This window comes from Apodemus sylvaticus, chromosome 1 (genome assembly GCF_947179515.1).
Source record: "Apodemus sylvaticus chromosome 1, mApoSyl1.1, whole genome shotgun sequence".
NCBI lineage: Eukaryota > Metazoa > Chordata > Mammalia > Rodentia > Muridae > Apodemus > Apodemus sylvaticus.
Window position 1 is genome coordinate 182,136,874 of NC_067472.1, and position 17,529 is coordinate 182,154,402.

Consider the following 17,529-nt stretch of genomic DNA (forward strand, 5'->3'; position numbering starts at 1 on the left):
TAAACCCTTTCCTCCCCAACTTGCTTCTTGGTCATGATGTTTGTGCAGGAATAGAAACCCTGACTAAGACAAATTTGGTATCAGCTCAGTGGGGTATTCCTGTGACAACCTGACCATGTTTTGGGGAGGACTGTGGAAGGACTTTGGAACTTTGGGCTAGATGGTCCATTCAGTGTTGAGACCTCTGTGGGATGTTATGTAGGAGTTTGGAAGATAATGTTGAGAACAGTGCAGAAGATGGAGGCCTGGCTTGTGAAATTTTAGAGGGAAGATTAAAAACTCTTATCAGGGCCATATTTCGATTATGAAGATTCCGTGGTTTTGGTTAGCTGGGGCTGAAGAATCAGCTGTGATTAACAACATACCAGAACCACTAAAGCAAACCTTTGTGTTACTGGGACTATTGATGCTGGTTAGCTGGAGCTAAGGAATTAGCAGTAATTAAGAAAAGACCGGCATCACTGAGGTGAAATCTTCTGGGAAGTGTTTTCTGAGAGCACAGAGGCTGTGTTCCAGAGATAGCCATGGTTATATTTTGTGCTGTGGCTGGACTTGGTACTGTGTAAGAGTCGCCTAGGTGGTACTGGTTTTGAAGGCACGAAGGGGTCGTGAAGAGCAGCTGAGGCTCGGCACTGTGAGAGGCCATGAAATTGAGGCTGCCACTGGTGAAGGTGCCACTGGTGAAGGTGCAGCCTCACTTGCAATTGATGGCCCAGGACTGAAGGGGTCATGCATAGTTGAGGCTTGGCACCATGAAAAGAGCCTATGAGAGGCTATTGGTGAAGCCCAGTTACAGCGGAAGACAGCGGTGTTTTGGAGATGCCAGTGCCATGAATGACCACCAAGAACAGAAGCAGCAGTGGTGTACAGGCAGCTGGAGCCTAGAAGACAAGCTGTGTGCTACAAAGGGCAGAGCTGGAGAAGTGACCCAAGCCCTTGGAGGAGCCCGTAAGCTTGTGAGTTGGATCCCAGACATTGAAACATTGGAGTTTGAGTTTTGCTTTTGATTGTGACTGTGCCCTGATATTTTTCCCTCTTGAAGGAAGAAAGTATTTTAGTGGAGCCTGCAGTTAAGAGACTTTGAATTTTTTTCATCACAAATAGAACTTTTTATTTGCCACTATTAAAAATCTTGATTCTGAACGGACTCTTGGTCTGGTGGTTCATAGCCATCAGCTCGCTTGACCTGAGCACCGGTCTCGTTACCAGTCGTTTTGCCAGAACTGCCGCCCTCACCGTGGCGCTCCATGAGCTTTCCCAATTCAAACTTGGGTTTCTTCAGCATTTTTACTTTTCTAACAAAGACATCATGAAGAGGATAAATGGACTGGCAAGCCTTTTCTATGTCTTTCCCAATGCTGTCTGGAATCAGTTTGTTAACTACTTTCTTCAAGTCATTTGTCTGCACTTCTCGGGTCATGATTTCCATCATCTCCTTCTGGATCCGGGGACCTGCTGGTGCTGCCCATGGGATGTCTTTCTTATTTGGTTGTTGCATTTTTTAGTGAAACCAACACAGAAAAGTCAGAGCAAATACCCATCTGTGGTCTTGACGTCCACATGAGCTTCAATCATGGTCTGCCACTGTTTAACCATGGAGCACATCTTGTTCCTGGTGAGATCCATACCATGGAAGTTAGACCGTTTTTGCCCTGAACATCCTCAGTAATTAGTTTGAATTTTCTAAATTCAGCTTCATCGTTCTGTAGACCGGCAAGGCTCACTTCAAACACACAGCCCTTGAACCATCAGATGCAGTTTTGGTTCCTTGAGTCCTGTGACTAGTGTTTTTCCCATGTTCCTAATATTGAACATTGCCGGAGCTCTCACATCATACCAGTCTTTCTTAGAAAACGGACCAACCACATTCTTCGCTCCCATCTTGCCACCTTTTGTCAGGTGCTTGTTCTTGCCAACCATCATGGTGCCGATGGGAGAGCCAAAAGAGGAGACTCTGAATTTTTAAAAGATATTGGACATTTTAACGGGATTGAACTTTTAATGTGTAAAGACTGTGGGACTTTTAACGTTATTTAGATCTTGGGGCTGAATAAGAAAGTAAGGGTTGAGGCTTAATAGTGATGTGTGTTGGTGTGTCAGGTTGACAAGGGGTCAATTGTACTGGCTGGTTTTGTGTGTCAACTTGACACAGGCTGGAGTTATCACAGAGAAAGGAGCTTCAGTTGGGGAAGTGCCTCCATGAGATCCAGTTGTGGGGCATTTTCTCAATTAGTGATGGAGGGAGGGCATTGTGGGTGGTACAATCTCTGGGCTGGTAGTCTTGGGTTCTATAAGAGAGCAGGCTGAGCAAGCCAGGGGAAGCAAGCCAGGAAGAAACATCCCTCCATGGCCTCTGCATCAGCTCCTGCTTCCTGACCTGCTTGAGTTCCAGTCCTGACTTCCTTTAGTGATGAACAGCAGTGGAAGTGTAAGCTGAATAAACCCTTTCCTCCCCAACTTGCTTCTTGGTCATGATGTTTGTACAGGAATAGAAACCCTGACCAATACAAAGCCCTTAGTTAATTCCCAGAATTCCAGGAAGTTACCTGGTTCCTGGGAAAATGGGGCTTACAGATGAATTTGGGGAATTACAGTACTGCATGCAGGCAAAAACAAAAACAAAAACAAAAAAACAAAAAAAACCCACATACAAAATAAAATTGAAGAGATCTAACATATCCTAAAATACATAGAAAACATCAAAATACAAATGGCACCAAGGCGACAAGAATGCTCCTAAGTGTGGGTGAGAAGGGTTTTATAGATATGAAGAAGAGTATAGCCAGAGGCATCTGGAAGACTCCAGACTGAATATAGCCAGCAAAATAGAGGGGGCCATGAGAGGAGAGGTGGGGATTGAGGCGGGGGTGGGAGGCAAGCTAGGAAGAGAAGACTGGAGAGGGTGCCAAGAGGACCCAGAGGATGCTTGGGAATAATGGCTGAGTTATACAAGAATCTGAAGCGGGCAAAGCTCAAGGGCTAGAGAGATTTAGTGTGGGGGCGGGGAATGCCGGGCAGGAGGACTCTGTAAGAGGCTCTTGTGAGAAGGGCCAGAGGGAACCTAGAAGCCAGCATAGACCTCACTGTGTTAATAGACACCACCAAAGGCATAGGCTAATGGGAGAGTCCTATGTCCCTTCTGCCAAAGGTGAGGAGAATGACCACTTTTAGTAAGTAAAAACTAGTTTCTTAAGTCCCTGAGAGAATGATGGGTTTTGTCTAAATGCCACACTTTGGGAAAAGGGAATGTCTTGCACATCCCCCGCCCCCTCCCTTTTTCCCCAAGAAAATAGAGTGACGCCTTTAGAACCTTTTGCCTCTTACGGTAAGTGAAAAGGATAAGCGGGTATCTGAACTTAACTGTCATCCTTTTCGTTTTTATTCACTAAAGCGCCAAGAGCCACTTGGAGCAGCAGCCTGGTTCAGACAGACCGGGCAGCCGGGACCTGCAGTCGGCTTGGCGACCGGTGACGTCTCTGCGTCGCACTCCTGACGTCATCGATGGGCGCCAGACTTAAAGAGTGCGGGAAGCCGCGACTGCAGCTGAGCTCTGTGACAGCCATGGAACTAACGCAGGAAGAGCGGGAACTGAGTCGTTGGGCTGCTGAAGAGATGGCGGTGTCCCCAGCGGCTCGCCCCCGGGAGTCGACGCTGCGTAGGTGAGGCTACTTCTGTTGTAAGGACTCTCCGTCCTGGAATTAGCCTCGGGGAGTAAGATCCCCGCCCCTCATCAAGAATGACACAGATTTGCAGAATAAGGGGGTCCCTACAGCACCTCCCCTCACCACTGCCACTCTCCCCCTAAACAAAGGTGGCAGTAGGCAATGGCTGTTCTATTGGGATCAAATCTGCAGAAACAGTAACATATGACGCTGTTAGGAAAGACCATTTTCTGGGGTGGAAACCTCTTTACACCCACCTGGAAGTGACTCAAACTAAACCTCTCCTAGAAGAAAGACAACCTGTAGTGAAATAAGAATACCCTCACGCAGAGGGAGAACGCCACCCTCTCAGTGACTCCCCCAGGCCCACCCACAGAAATGAGAAATCTTGGAACTTTCCACATCACCATAACTGTGGAGATGGTGGAGCCTCTTGGGCAATGCTCCAATCATATGCTGTATCCCTCCAGGCTGTGTCTGGGTCAGGGTGCTGACATCTGGGCCTACGTTGTACAGCATGTGCATAGTCAGAGGTAAGGCAAACCTAGTGCAGGGGAGGGGGCTAGAGAGTGGGAAAGGCACGGGGAAGGCCCACAGCCACTCCTCTCCCTCCATCTCTCCAATGCAGGAATATCAAGACGATCCAGGGAAACCTCCTCTGGTAACTTTTTCTTAAATTCATTGATTCCTATTGTACTGGCTGGTTTGGGGTGTCAACTTGACACAGGCTGGAGTTATCACAGAGAAAGGAGCTTCAGTTGGGGAAGTGCCTCCATGGGATCCAGCTGTTAACACATTTTCTCAGTTAGTGATCAAGAGGGGGGGCCCATTGTGGGTGGTGCCATCCCTGGCATGGTAGTCTTGGGTTCTATAAGAGAGCAGGCTGAGCAAACCAGGGGAAGCAAGCCAGTAAGGAACATCCCTCCATGGCCTCTGCATCAGCTCCTGCTTCCTGACCTGCTTGTGTGCTGACTTCCTTTGGTGATAAACAGCAATTTGGAACTGTAAGCTGAATAAACCCTTTCCTCCCCAACTTGCTTCTTGGTCATGACGTTTATGCAGGAATAGAAGCCCTGACTAAGACACCTGTCTTCCCCAGTTTGGTCTAGCCTTGTCCACAACCAAGGACTCATCTTCCTGCTTTCTCCCCAGAAGCCCCAGCCATCTCCTAACTCTGGTCTCATTTATTTCCCTAGGTATGGTCATCAGGACAATCCAAAGGTAAGAAGCCTGTGCTGTTAATATTTTCCTTCAACCAAAAGTCAGCTTGCAAATACTTTGTTCTTAGGCCCTGGAGGTGATGGGTCTGTCAGGGGCACCATGTTACCAAACAGACCAGATCTTTGTGCTCCCAAGGGCTGTGGTCCAGCGGGAGCCAGGCACAAGATAAAGAGCAATGGTATATGGACATGGGGCATTGGTGTGGAGAGAGGAAGGTGCTGAGTCCTATGGTCTCAGCACCTAGGATGAAGCAGGAGGATCACCATGAGTATAAGCCTACAGAGAGAGACCTAGTCAAAAGTAGATAGAGTAAACAAAACTGATAAGAGGAGGACGGGTTTGTCAGAGCTGCTAAGGAATGCAGGGAGAGGTCAAGACTAGGAGGGGAACCTAGAGAGAAGGCTCAACAATTACAAGCACTTGCTGCTCTCGAAGAGGACCCCAGTTCACATCCCAGCATCCAGAGCAGATGGCTAACAGCCAACTGTGATTTCAGTTCTAGGGGATCTAACACCTTCTGGCCTCCACTGGTGCCTGTATGCATGTGGTACACAGACATACATTAAAACATATATAGAATCTGGGTATGTTGGTACTTGTCTGTTATCCCAGCACATGGATGCTAAAGAGGACTGTGAGCTAAAGGGCAGTCCGAGCTAGTTACACACCACAACCCTGCCACCATAAAAATAAAAAATAATAAAAAGCATCTGACAGAGATGTAGGAATCACCACACAGACAGAAAACCAAGAAGATGGAGAGGCAATTCCAGGAGGGAGAGAACCAGGTAGATTCTTAGTGCTTCTGTGTTCGACCTGCACCACTTAAACAGAAAACCCTGTCAGCCATCTCCCAGGAGATGAGGCAAGAAAGCGAGCGCCACCCAGAAGGTAATGCAGCCAGGCTAAGCTCCAGTGAGCCCAAGCCTCTGACCCGATGACCCTGTACCTGATCCCACCAGATCCGTCAGGAGCTGGATGCCACTGTGACCCGCCATCGGGCAGAGAACCAAGAGATAGACCAGAGCCTGGAGCTGATGGATCAGAAGACTGAAGCTCAGGGTGACGCGTGGGGCCAGCTGAACGGGCAGTGAAACCCTGGGTGACAGAGGTGTTGACAGCCTCCTCTGTTCCTCCCACAGATGTAGCCATGACGCAGACACTGCAGAGCCTAAAAAACACCCAGCTTCGAGCTCTTCTCCTCCAAGCCCAAGCTGGGGCCGTACAAAGACAGAAGCGTGGGTTACAAGACCCCAAGCAGCGGCTGCAGAATCAGCTCAAACGTCTGCAGGATATGCAAAGGTGGGGTTCAGCCTCCCCAGGGAGGTTAGACATTCTCCTCAGAAACCCCTGTATTCTGCCTGATCCCTCTTGAGAATTCTGAGCTTCCAGCCATAACATAAGGGCTGTCAGGATGGGCAGTTTTATTATCTTGGGCACCTGGATTTATGGTGCCAACTGGATGTCTACCACACTGGCTTTGGAGAAACAAGTGAATACAAAAAAATCAGGCCCCACCCTGCTGGAGCTGAAGTTCTCCTGCATAGAAGGCACATGGGAGCCTAGGAAATACCTCATGGTTTCAGGTAGATGTGAATCCTGTGAAGGGTCATGGGATGAAGGAAAAGGGGTAATGTTTAAGTTGGGAGAGAAGTCTCCATAGCAACCTTAACGGCTGGAGGTCACCTTGAGAAGTGGACAGCCAGGAGAATGCTGGCCAGAAGAGCTGTGTGAGGAGGTAGACAGGCTATGGCGTCACTGCCATTTCTCTCTGAAACAGTTCTCGCTGACACTGCTGCTTGGCTACTTAGAACTGCATGACCTTAGGCAATGCAGTCCTTGTGCCTCTGGGCTCTAATATCCAGCCTTTCTAGTCAGTATAAGAATTAGGTGAGTCAGATCGTGGATAGCGCTCAGAAGATGTCTGCCAGCTGTTCTAATGTGACAGCAAAGTGTCATGTTGGGGACATGGGGTCCAGAATTGTTCCAAGATGACAATCCTTAGGTCTCACAAGGGTGGTTTGTTTCGTTTTGTTTTGAATACATGTTTCTATTTTTCTTTCTTTTCTGTGTGTAGGCGTTTATATTATATACAGGTGGGTCTATTATGCATGTCTGTGCACTATGGATAGTTATGCCTGGTATCCTCAGAAGCCCAAAGAAGGCACTGGCTTCCCTGGAACTGAGAGCTGCCATGTGGGTGCTGGGCCCTGAAGTCAGGACCTCTGGAAGGGCAGCTGGCGTCCTTACGTCTGAGCCACCTCTCCCTCCCTCCCTCCCTCCCTCCCTCCCTCCCATGAGGCTCTCTTCTGGAGTGCTGCTCAGCTTTAACCTCAGAGTCACACGTGCTGAGCAAGGGCTTTACTACCGAGCTACAGCCCCTACCCTTTGCTTGTTTGGCTTTTGCTTTAGATGTGACCTATGTAGACCAGGATCGCCCCAATATGACAGTGATCCCTTTGCCTCTGGCTCCCAAGTGCTGGGATTAATGGCATGTACTACCACATCTGGCCTGTGCCCTTTCGCTGTTCATTTGAACACTTATTTATTGTTTTTACCTGTGTATGTGCACATGTGTGCCTGTGTGCGTTTACAGGCCCCATTGGAGGCCCGAGGGCATCAGATCCTCTGGAGCCAAAGTACAGACAATTGTGAGCTAGGTAGGTCCTGTATGAGAGCAAGCGGTGTTCCTAACCACTGACCGTCTCTCCTCTCCGGCCCTGACATGCTTTTTAAATTTACTTTCTATGAAATGTGAGACAGAGTCTCACTAAGTTACTTAGCTTGGCCTTTTTTTTTTTTTTTTTTTTTTTTTAAGATTTATTTATTATGTATAATGTTCTGCCTGTATATACACCTGCAGGCCAGAAGAGGGTGCCAAGATCCCATTACAGATGGTTGTGAGCCACCATGTGGTGGCTGGGAATTGAACTCAGGACCTCTAGAAGCTCAGCCAGTGCGTTCCACCTCTGAGCCGTCTCTCCAGCCCTAGACTGACCTTAAATGTGCTTTGTAACCACAGCACCTGTGCCAGCTTCCCACAGTACTGGGATGGCAAGCCTGTGCCAGGGCCAGTCAAAGCTAGTTTTTTCTTTGTTAGTGTTTTGAGACAGAGTAGTTCAGGCTGGCTGGCCTGAAACTTTCTGTGTAGCCCAGGGCGGCTGGAGAGATGGATGCCCCAGGTTAAGAGCACTGGCTACCCTTTCGGAGGACTGTGGTACAATCCCTACCACCCATGTGGGTACTCACTGTTTGGCCATGTTGGCTTCAGACTTTTAGTAATCTTCCTGTCTCAACCTCCTGAAAGCTAAGATCCAGCAGTTCTCAACCTGTGGGCAGCATCCCCTTTGGGGTTGAAAGACCCACTCGCAGGCATTACCTAAGATCATCAGAAATTTTACATTGAGTCATAACACTAGCAGTATTTACAGTTATGAAGTAGCAGCAAATAATTTTATGGTTGGGGGTCACAACAACATGAGGGACTGTATTAAAGGGTCTCACAGCAGTAGGGAGGTTGAGAGCCACTGGCTAGAATCTCAGGCATGAACCATGAGGCCTGACTGAAAACCCAGATTTTAATAGGGTTGCTGACCTATCATAGGTCTGACCAGAGGGGACAGGAATAGGGAGACCAATGAGGAGGCCGATCTAGGAGATGACAGTGATCTAATCTGACAGAGAGCCCTTGAAAGCATGGCAGCACGAGGTGGAGGGCACAGATATCTGCTCATCCCAATTACACTTGTCCTTCCAGGAAAGCCAAAGTGGATGTGACCTTTAGACCTGTGGTGTCAGCAGCCCCAGCCCTAGAGCCTCAGGTATTGGTAAGAATCCTAAGCTGTGTGGAACTACGAGGAGTGGAGGACCAAGCAGAGGCCTAGAACCCACTAATACCCCATCCTCTTCTCCCTAGGCTGATGTCCGGGCAGCCTGCTCCCTCCGAACTCAATTCCTGCAGAACCTTCTGACTTCCCAGGCCAAGGGAGGCAGCATCTTGTGAGTGTTCTCTGTCTCTGGGACCCTATAAGGACCTGGGCTTGAGGGATGGGAGATTGCTCGTTTATTAATTCCTCAGACAGTGGATTTCTGGGTTAATCCAGTTCTGATCCCTGCCATGTGAGAGCCCCTAGGGTGGATGAGGAAGAGGCAGACCCACCATAGATGTTGACAGCCTATGTGTGTAGTCAGGGATGTTTGGGGAGGGAAGACCTGAGGCTCTGGGACACAGAGGATGCCCTTACTCTGCTCTGGAGGTGGGGGTGGGGGAGCTCTGGCCAGCAGACTTAACAAGGGTGAAGGGTCAAGAACTAAAGAGGACATATGGTGGCCCCAAGACAGCAAGATCAAGTTGGGGAACTCAAGTCTAGTAGGCATAGATAGACTCAATGTCCTTATCTATACAATGGGGACAATGACGGCACCTACTTATGTGCAGTGGTGATAATTTAGAGGGTAATTGATGTGCCTTACAACATTCATTGTCTGCTTACCCAAACCAACAGAAGCCCTTGTGATGACCACGTCGGAACATCCTATCAGCAGTGGCTGACCTCAGTTGAGGTGAGAGGGCAAGGCTCCCAGGAAAGGGTACCACTACCTCCCCCATCCTCCGCCTCCCTCTCCTCTTCCCCCCACCCCCATGATGAAACTTCCAGTCACCCCTAACCATCTAGTCAGTGCCTCAGAGGCCTGGCTTCCACCTGCTCCGTCATCCTGCCCTGCCTTCCTACCTGTCCCTTCCAGACACTGCTCACAAACCACCCTGCAGGCCACATCCTGGCCGCCTTGGAGTACCTGGCTGCAGAGCGGGAATCAGAGATCCGGTCCCTGTGTTCTGGGGATGGGCTCAAAGAAGAGGAGCTGTCCAGGTGTGGAGCGAATGTTCCCATAGCCAGGAGCAGGCACAGTGAACGGCAGATGGGGTGGAGCTGAGTGCCAGCCATTAACAGGGGAAGGGAAGACTGATCTTGACTGCCCACACTCAATACAAAGAGGCTGCTCCCTCAACTGCTCTGTCCCCACCCCAGGCCTCAGGCCCCAGACTCTTCAAACCCCAGCCAGGTCCTGCCATCCACTGCTCATCTCATCCAGGTAACCCTGAGACACTCTCCCAAGACCCACTGAAGCCCTCTCCCCATGGACTATGCTCACAAGGACCTTGTACCCCCAGGAGGACTGGCAGGCTGTAGGTGCGTTAGTTGCCCAGAGAAGTGCACTCCTGAGTGAGAGACAAGTCCTGACTAGCCGCCTCCAGGGCCTAGTGGAGGAAGTGGAGAGACTTTCACTGGGATCTAGTAAGAGGTAAAGATGCTCTCTGAGCAGAGGCCGGGGTACTGAATGTTGTCTACCCTGGGGGCCCCCTCACTTCCTCCATTTCCTGGTGCCTGTTTCCTGTGTTGGGGGGGGTTCTTCATGCCTCCCCAAAGATCTCATCTCCCCAATGTGGCTGCCCATCTCTCTGTGCTCTTTCACTTTCTCCCCACCCCCCCCCCAGGAAAGTCCTGCTGCTGGGGCTTAGGCACAGTGGCCTGTGGGCAGAGCGCGAGGCTCTTCGTGCCCAGAGCCAAGAACTGGAGAGTGCAGTTGAGCGCCGTCAACTTCTGCTGCGGGAGCTGCAGGCCAAGAGGCAGCAGATCCTACAGTGGCGTCAGCTGGTGGTGAGATCCTGGGCCTGGTGGACAGTCGGTGATGGGGTGAGGTTTACAGACCAAGCTCTGGGTCTCTCAGGGCTTCAGGAGATGGCTCAGCAGTAAGAGGACTGGCTACACTGACTCATGGTGGCCTATGCCTTTAATCCCAGTGCTCGGGAGACAGAGGCATGATACTGAGTTCAAGGACAGCCTGGTCTATAGAGCTACTTCGAGGATAGAGATTGATACACCAAGAAACCCTGTCTTGACAAAAGATCACTAGCTGTCTTTTCAGAGAAGCGGGGTTCAATTCCCAGCATTTACATGGCAGCTCACAACTGGGAGTTCAGTTCCAGGGAATCCAGTGCCCTCTTTTGGCTTCTGTGGGTATGTGGCATACATGCAGTGCCTAGACATCCATACAGGCAAAACAGCCGTATGCATAAAGTAAAAAATAAAAAGTCTAAAAAAATATTGAAGGGATATGGAGGGGAGGGATGAAGGAACAGATGAAGCTGGCCTCAGTGGAGGGGGAGCCAGGGGAGACTCCAGGAAGAAGCAGGCCCTGTCCCCTGTAAGAAGGGGCGCAGTGCCCTGGAAGAGCCGGGAACTAGTGTTGGTGGCTTTCTGACTCCTTAGGAGGAGAGGCAGGAACAGATCCGTCTGCTCATCAAGGGAAACTCAGCCAGCAAAACTCGCCTGAGCCGGGGGCCAGAGGAGGTAAGGTGACTGTTGTTGGGCAAGGCGTGGCGGACCCTGGCCACCCTGCCTACTGGCTCCATCCCACAGGTGCTGGCCCTGATTCAGCAGAAGCTTGTCCCCACCTCCGAGGCTGTGGCACCACAGAGCCAAGAACTCCTGCGATGCTTGAAGGAAGAAGCCAAACAGCTGCCCCACGCTCTCCTGGACCCCCTGCTGCTGTACCACGCCCACGGGTGAGGCTGGGCCAGCCCTGTCTTCCCTCTGAACCTATTCAAATGAGTGGCTCCAGGGGAGGTCCAGTGAGAGGAGAACCTGGTCTCAGAAAACAATAAAGAAGACATCTGACAGCCACCGTGGGCCTCCACACACACTCACACACACCTGCACATGCACATAAAGTAGCCCAGGGTCCCCAGACCGCCACGCCTTACTCTGTATCATCAGCCGCAGTCTGGTCTCCCAGACTTAGGCCTACCTCCAAGTTCCTGTACCCCCAGGGCTTCTGTGAATCAAACTGCTTAATGTTCTGTTGCTACCTGCCCCTCAGGCTGAAGACATTATCCAGGGTTCTACCATCCATCCATCAGCTGCACCCCACTACCCCAAGGGGCTCCAGGCTCATCTCGCTGAGTCACACACTGGGACTGCCTGTAGGGAAAGTAAGTGCCCATGACCTGTGGCCTGTCTACCCATCCCAATCCCAACCCTATGGCCAAGGTGACCGTCCTCCTCCTGCCACCAGGCATCCGAACTACTGCTTCCAAAGGCTGCGTCTCTCCGGCAAGATCTTCTGTTTCTTCAAGACCAGTGGGGTCTCCGAGGAGGAAATCTCTGTGTGAAGACCAGTGTGCCTCCGGGACCATCCACCCAGGGTACGTTGACCCTGCCTGCTTTCCAGACCCAGCATTCCTTCTGTTCTGAACCACCATGGGCTTTCTGAAATGCTAAGGACCCCAGTACTGCAGCGAGGTGGAGGCGTGCCTGCTTCAGCTGCGTAGCAAGCTCTTACTGTGTGTTGTGCCCCCTCACCCTGCACCCCCCGAGTTGCAGAGCAGGGAACTCAGGTAGCCTGACCTCATGGTAGCGTGAAGGTTGGCTGGTTGGCTTTTTTTGTCTTTTGGTGTGCATCTCACTGTGTAGTCCAGACTGTCTTCAAACTTGAGATCCTCTTGCCTCTGCCTCCCAAGGCCTGCCCCCACCCCCACCACACCAGCCCAGGCAAGAGCTTGGCTGTGAGTGTGGGTCCCGTCCCGATCCCAACCCTATGGTTAGATGTGGATCTCAGTATAAGGCTGTACAGCCCATCCATTTGCCAACTACTCACGCATTGCATTCAGAATACCTTTTGTTTTAGTCTGTGTGCATGTGTGTGCCATGCCATGTTTTTGTGAAGGTCAGAGGACAACTTGTCGGAGCCTGTTCTCTCCTTCCACTCTGTGGGTCCCAGGGCTCAAACTCGGGTAGTCTGGCTTGGCAGCAAACACTGTTGTCTGCTGAACCATCTTGATGGTCCAGTGTTCTTTTATTGTTTTTGGCTGTCTTGTTTAGTTATTGTTTATTGGGACAGGGTCTGGCCAAGCAGCCTAAGCTGGCCTCAAACAAGCAATCCGTTCCCTCTGCTTCCCAAATGCTGGTGTTCTAGCCTCGCACTACCACCCCTGGCTTCACGGTTATCTTGAACTTTTTTTCTTTGGTTGGTTGGTTTGGTTTGTTTTCTCTGTGTCGCCCTTGTTGTCCTGGAACTCACTGTAGACCAGGTTAGCCTCGAACTCACAGAGATCTGCCTGCCTCTACCTGCCAGGATTAAAGGTGTGAACCACCGCCATCTGGCTATGTATCTGTAACAGCTCCTGGATCCCTCTCTTCTAAAGAATAATTTTGTTCCCTTTCTTCTGCCTCTCCTCCCCCCTAAGTGATCCCTAACCCCCATGTCAGCTCGTCAGCAAGCCCTCAGAGTCCCAGATTCAGGATTCTGGGCTACCATATCTGTTCCCGCCATACTAACCCATGACTCAGAATTCCCAGAGACTGCAGGCCTGGATAAAGAACATTTAAGAGTCATGGTGGAGGTCACAGACAGGGCACTCAGTGACTGCGACACCCTGCATCCAGCTTCAGTGGGGTCTGCTTTGGTGCACTGGGGACTAGGCCCAGTCGCCATCCTGGGGAAATGGTGCAAGAGTGGAACGTTGGAGCAGCGTGCAAAGGCCTGGGAAAGATGGCAAGTTAAAGAGAGAGCCCAGGGCGTAGAGTGCTTGCCTAGCATGCATGCAGCCTGGCCTTCAGAACCAGGACTGCACAAAAGTAGGCATGCTGCCTGGGAATAGTGCCATACACCTTTAGTCCCAGCGCAGTGGGGGGACAGACAGGTATGAGTGTGAGATCAGTGGGGTCTACATAGTAAGTTCCAAGCCAGCTAGGCCTGCAGACTAAGACCTGTCTCTAAGAAAAGGGGAGGTGGCTAGAGAGATGGCCCAGTGGTCAAGTGCTCTTGTTCTTACAGAGGCTCTGGCCCAGTCCCCTGCACCCACATGGCAGCTCACACCCATCCGTAACTCCAATTCCAGGGGACCTGCTGCTGTCTTCTGGTTTCTTTAGTCACCAGGCACACATGTGCTGCATACACATACATTAAGGCAAAAACACTCATAATAAACCTAAAATGCACACATATACACATACGCATGCACACACCTACAGATCCAGTACTCAGAAGTAAAGGCAGGAGGATCAAAAGGCTCAGTGTCATCCTTGTATAGTAAGTTTGAGGCTAGCCTGTACTACATTAGATTTTGACTCAATAGAAAAAAAAAATAGTTCAGTTGTAACATGCACCTTTAATACCAGTACTCAGGAGTTAGAAGCAGAAAGGTCTCTTAAGTGTGAGGCCAGCCTAGCCCACATATGGAGTTTTAGGACAGCCAGGACCATCTAGAGACCTTGTCTTGAAAATGAAAGGAAAACCAAAAAGTATGGTGTCTCTGGAGTTACCTCAGGTTTTCCCCAGAAAGGAACAGAAACCACAGAATGCAAACTGTCTGAGGAGTCTGGACTTAGGAGAGATGGCGGTGGGGCGCACTGGGGAACCCGGAGGCACTGGAGGGCAGGCTTCTGAGCAAGTGGGAGAAGCTTCTGGCTAACATGGAGGGTGACCAGAACGGAAGACTAAGGTCTGGAACCTGGGGAAGACGCCACAGAGGAAAGGGAGAAGCTGAGGCAGCTGAGTTGTGTGTGTGTGTCAGAGACTGGTAGGGTGATGGGAAAGTCGATTGAGGCCCTGAGGGTGGCATCCTTGAGGTGGGGACCCTGAAGCTGCCTCCCTCTGTACCCTCCAGAGCTGCTGCAGATCCAGGTGTCCCAGGAAAAGGAGCAGAATGAGAGCATGGGGCAGACCCTGAAGAAGCTGTCGAACCTGCTGAAACAGGCACTGGAGCAAATCCCTGAACTCCAGGGGGTCATTGAGGACTGGTGAGAAGGGGGCATTTGGAATATCGGGAAACTGTGGTTCATGGCTTGAGCTGCCTCTATGGGAGGGTCTGGAGGAAGGGCCTTTCCTCAGACGCCATGCTTTTCCCCAGGTGGGAGCAGCCTGGCCAAGCTGCCCTCTCTGAGGAGCTCCATCAGGGCCTGTCCCTGCCCCAGTGGCAGCTGCGCTGGCTTCAGGCCCAGGTCGCACTGCAGCAGCGATGCAAATGAAGAGGTGGCTAGGAGCAGAGTCAACATTTGCAATTTAGCCCAGTGCTCTGCACCTACTATCTCTACTCAGCAGACTGAGGAAAGAGGACTGCTGTTGATTTCTAAGCCAGCCTGGGCCTACACAGTGATGCCCTAACTCAAAAAATAAATAGTATTTAACTCCCAAACTTCACCTCCCTCAATAAAGCACTTGAAAGAACGTGTTGCCCAGTTTTATCGACTGTCCTGGCACAGACCTGCAGCTCCTCTGGTGCTGTTCTCTGGTCCCTCCAGGTCTTGCACTGCCCTTCCCACTAAAGCCAAGAGAAAGGTGTACTCTGGATCATACACCTTCAAGTGACTGCTCCACTGTTCTCAGCAGATCAAATACAATGGACCAAAGCCCCTGCCTTGAGAGACCTAGTGGCCTTGGAGAGGGAGGTAGATGACAAGGTGGCAAGGTGGATGACAGTGGAATTTAACTGCCATGGGTGCATAAGCAGGGTAAGGATGTGGGAGGGAGATTTCAGGGCAGAGCTTTGTTGGCAAGGTGGTCAGGGAGCACAGTAGCACAGTGCCTTGCCAGAATAGAGCCCTGTGTAAGGACAGGTCGAGAGATGACAATCCTCTAGGGTTCTGTTTTCTTAGTTTGTGACTTTAGCCCAGGCCTTCATCTCATGAGCTTCCCGCCTCCACCACTCCTACTTCAGAGTTTGTATTATGAGGTTGCCTTGATCCCTTTTCTAAATGCTGCAACAAGATAATGGCTGAAAACAACATTTTGCTCTCATTTAGAGGCTACAGTGTGTCCTGGCAGGGAAGGCACTGTAGCTCTGTGGTGGTAGGAGTGAGGGTGTTGCTTGTTCATATCCTAGCATCTGGAGATACTGAGTAGAACCAAAGATGAATACAGTGTTCAGGGCTGGCTGTCAGCAACTCACTCCCAGCCAGACCCCACATGGCAGAGGCTCACTTACCTCACAAAACAGCACCACCATTTGGGGACCAAGTGTCCAAACATGAATCTGTGTGGGCTGTTTCAGATTCAGACTCCAACATTGGTCTTATAGTTTGTACAGTTTTTATTTTAAACTGTTTGTACAGTTTAAATTGGAGCTATTTGTAGTTTATCCTAAGAGTATGTCTCAGGGTTTTACTGCTGTGAACAGACACCGTGACCAAGGCAACTCTTACAAGGACAGCATTTAACAGGGCTGGCTTACAGGTTCAGAGATTCAGTCCAGATTCATCAAGGCGGGAGCATGGCAGTGTCCGGCAGGCATGGCACAGAAGGAGCTGAGGCTGCTAGGAGAGGACTGGCTTCCTGGCAACTAGGCTAAGGGTCTTAAAGCCCACACCCACAGTGACACACCTACTGAAGGACTTTGAGGTTAGGTGAGGACTTTCGGCAGCAGGATGAGGAGGCTTAAAGGGGGGAGTATAGGGGGTTAGGTGAGTGTGGCTAGGCGGCGTGGGGGCAGGTGTCCAGGCTGGCCCTTGCCTGGGCACCTCTGCCCCTGAGGGACCACACACACACAGACATGGTATAGAATAGAGTTTATTCAGAATAGGGGATGGGAGTTAGTGGTAGAGAGAGGGAGAGAGAGAGAGAGAGAGAGTGGAGGCCGGCCATGACCACGTGGAGGGGGGGAAGAGCCCCAGGGGCAGAAAGGTGAGAGAGTATGGGAGAGCGGAGAGCAAAGAGAGGAGGGGCAAGTAGCCCCTCTTATAGTGGGCCAGATCTCTGGGGCGGGGCATACCTGGCTATTGCCAGGTAGGTGTGGGGTGGAGCTTAGACAAAACCCCAACACCTACTCCAAGGACACACCTACTGCAACAAGGTTACACCTCAGTGCCACTCCCTGGGCCAAGCATATTCAAACTACCATATTCAAACATGAGTCTATGGGGGCCATACCTAAACAGCATAATGCAAAATACAGTTAGTCCAACTTCAAAAGCCCCCATAGTCTATAGCAGTGCCAACAATGTTAAAAGTTCAAAGTCTCTGCAGGGCAACGGTGGCGCACGCCTTTAATTCCAGCACTTGAGAGACAGAGGCAGGCAGATTTCTGAGTTCGAGGCCAGCCTGGTCTACAGAGTGAGTTTCAGGACAGCCAGAGCTACACAGACAAACCCTGTCTCAAAAAACAAAAAACAAAAACAAAAAAAAATTCAAAGTCTTCTAAAATTCATCCAATCACTTAACTATAACCCCCAAAGCAAGACAGGAAACCAGCTGGGCACATGCCAAACTCTGCATTTCCGTGTCTGATGTCAAAGCCGTCTTTGGATCCCCAATTCCTTTTTCATCTTTATTGACTGCCACAAACTTCTTTCTCCTGGACTGGTTCCACTCCCTGTTAGTAGCATTCCTCAGCAGATATCCCAGAGCTCTGGCATCTTGAACATCTGTGGTCTCCAACACAACTTCAGTGTTGCAGCTTCTTGTTCCAGTGTCTGGGATCTACACATGATCTTCGGGTTCCTCTAAAGGGCTTGGGTCACATGTCCAGCTCTGCCCTCGGTAGCACTCTAGGCTCTAGCTGACTCCACTCCATGGCCACTTTTGGTTACGCATCCCACAGTACTAGCATCTGCAGTACACAGGGTCTTTGGCTGCAACTACGCATGAC

At 50.6% G+C, this 17,529-nt stretch overlaps 1 protein-coding gene and 1 pseudogene across 3 annotated transcripts; one reads left to right on the top strand and one right to left on the bottom strand.

Moving 5' to 3' along the window:
- Positions 1-1,123: 1,123 nt before the first annotated feature.
- Positions 1,124-1,923, bottom strand: LOC127696426 (40S ribosomal protein S3a-like; annotated as a pseudogene).
- Positions 1,924-3,500: 1,577 nt separating this feature from the next.
- Positions 3,501-15,113, top strand: Haus5 (HAUS augmin like complex subunit 5). 3 transcript variants are annotated; one of them, XM_052166242.1, is made up of 19 exons: positions 3,501-3,659; positions 4,133-4,195; positions 4,291-4,323; positions 4,859-4,883; positions 5,846-5,945; positions 6,026-6,185; positions 8,641-8,710; positions 8,800-8,882; positions 9,389-9,446; positions 9,630-9,754; positions 9,914-9,977; positions 10,057-10,187; positions 10,381-10,543; positions 11,156-11,236; positions 11,306-11,451; positions 11,766-11,877; positions 11,961-12,090; positions 14,554-14,686; positions 14,797-15,113. In XM_052166242.1, exons 1-19 carry the CDS (start codon positions 3,502-3,504, stop codon positions 14,912-14,914), a joined length of 1,953 nt encoding a protein of 650 aa, XP_052022202.1. In that variant the 5' UTR covers position 3,501; the 3' UTR covers positions 14,915-15,113. The 3 variants fall into 3 exon arrangements, with proteins under 3 accessions (XP_052022202.1, XP_052022212.1, XP_052022219.1); XM_052166252.1 differs by having other exon boundaries at positions 8,641-8,704; XM_052166259.1 differs by lacking the exons at positions 4,133-4,195; positions 4,291-4,323.
- The last annotated feature ends 2,416 nt before the right edge of the window (positions 15,114-17,529 follow it).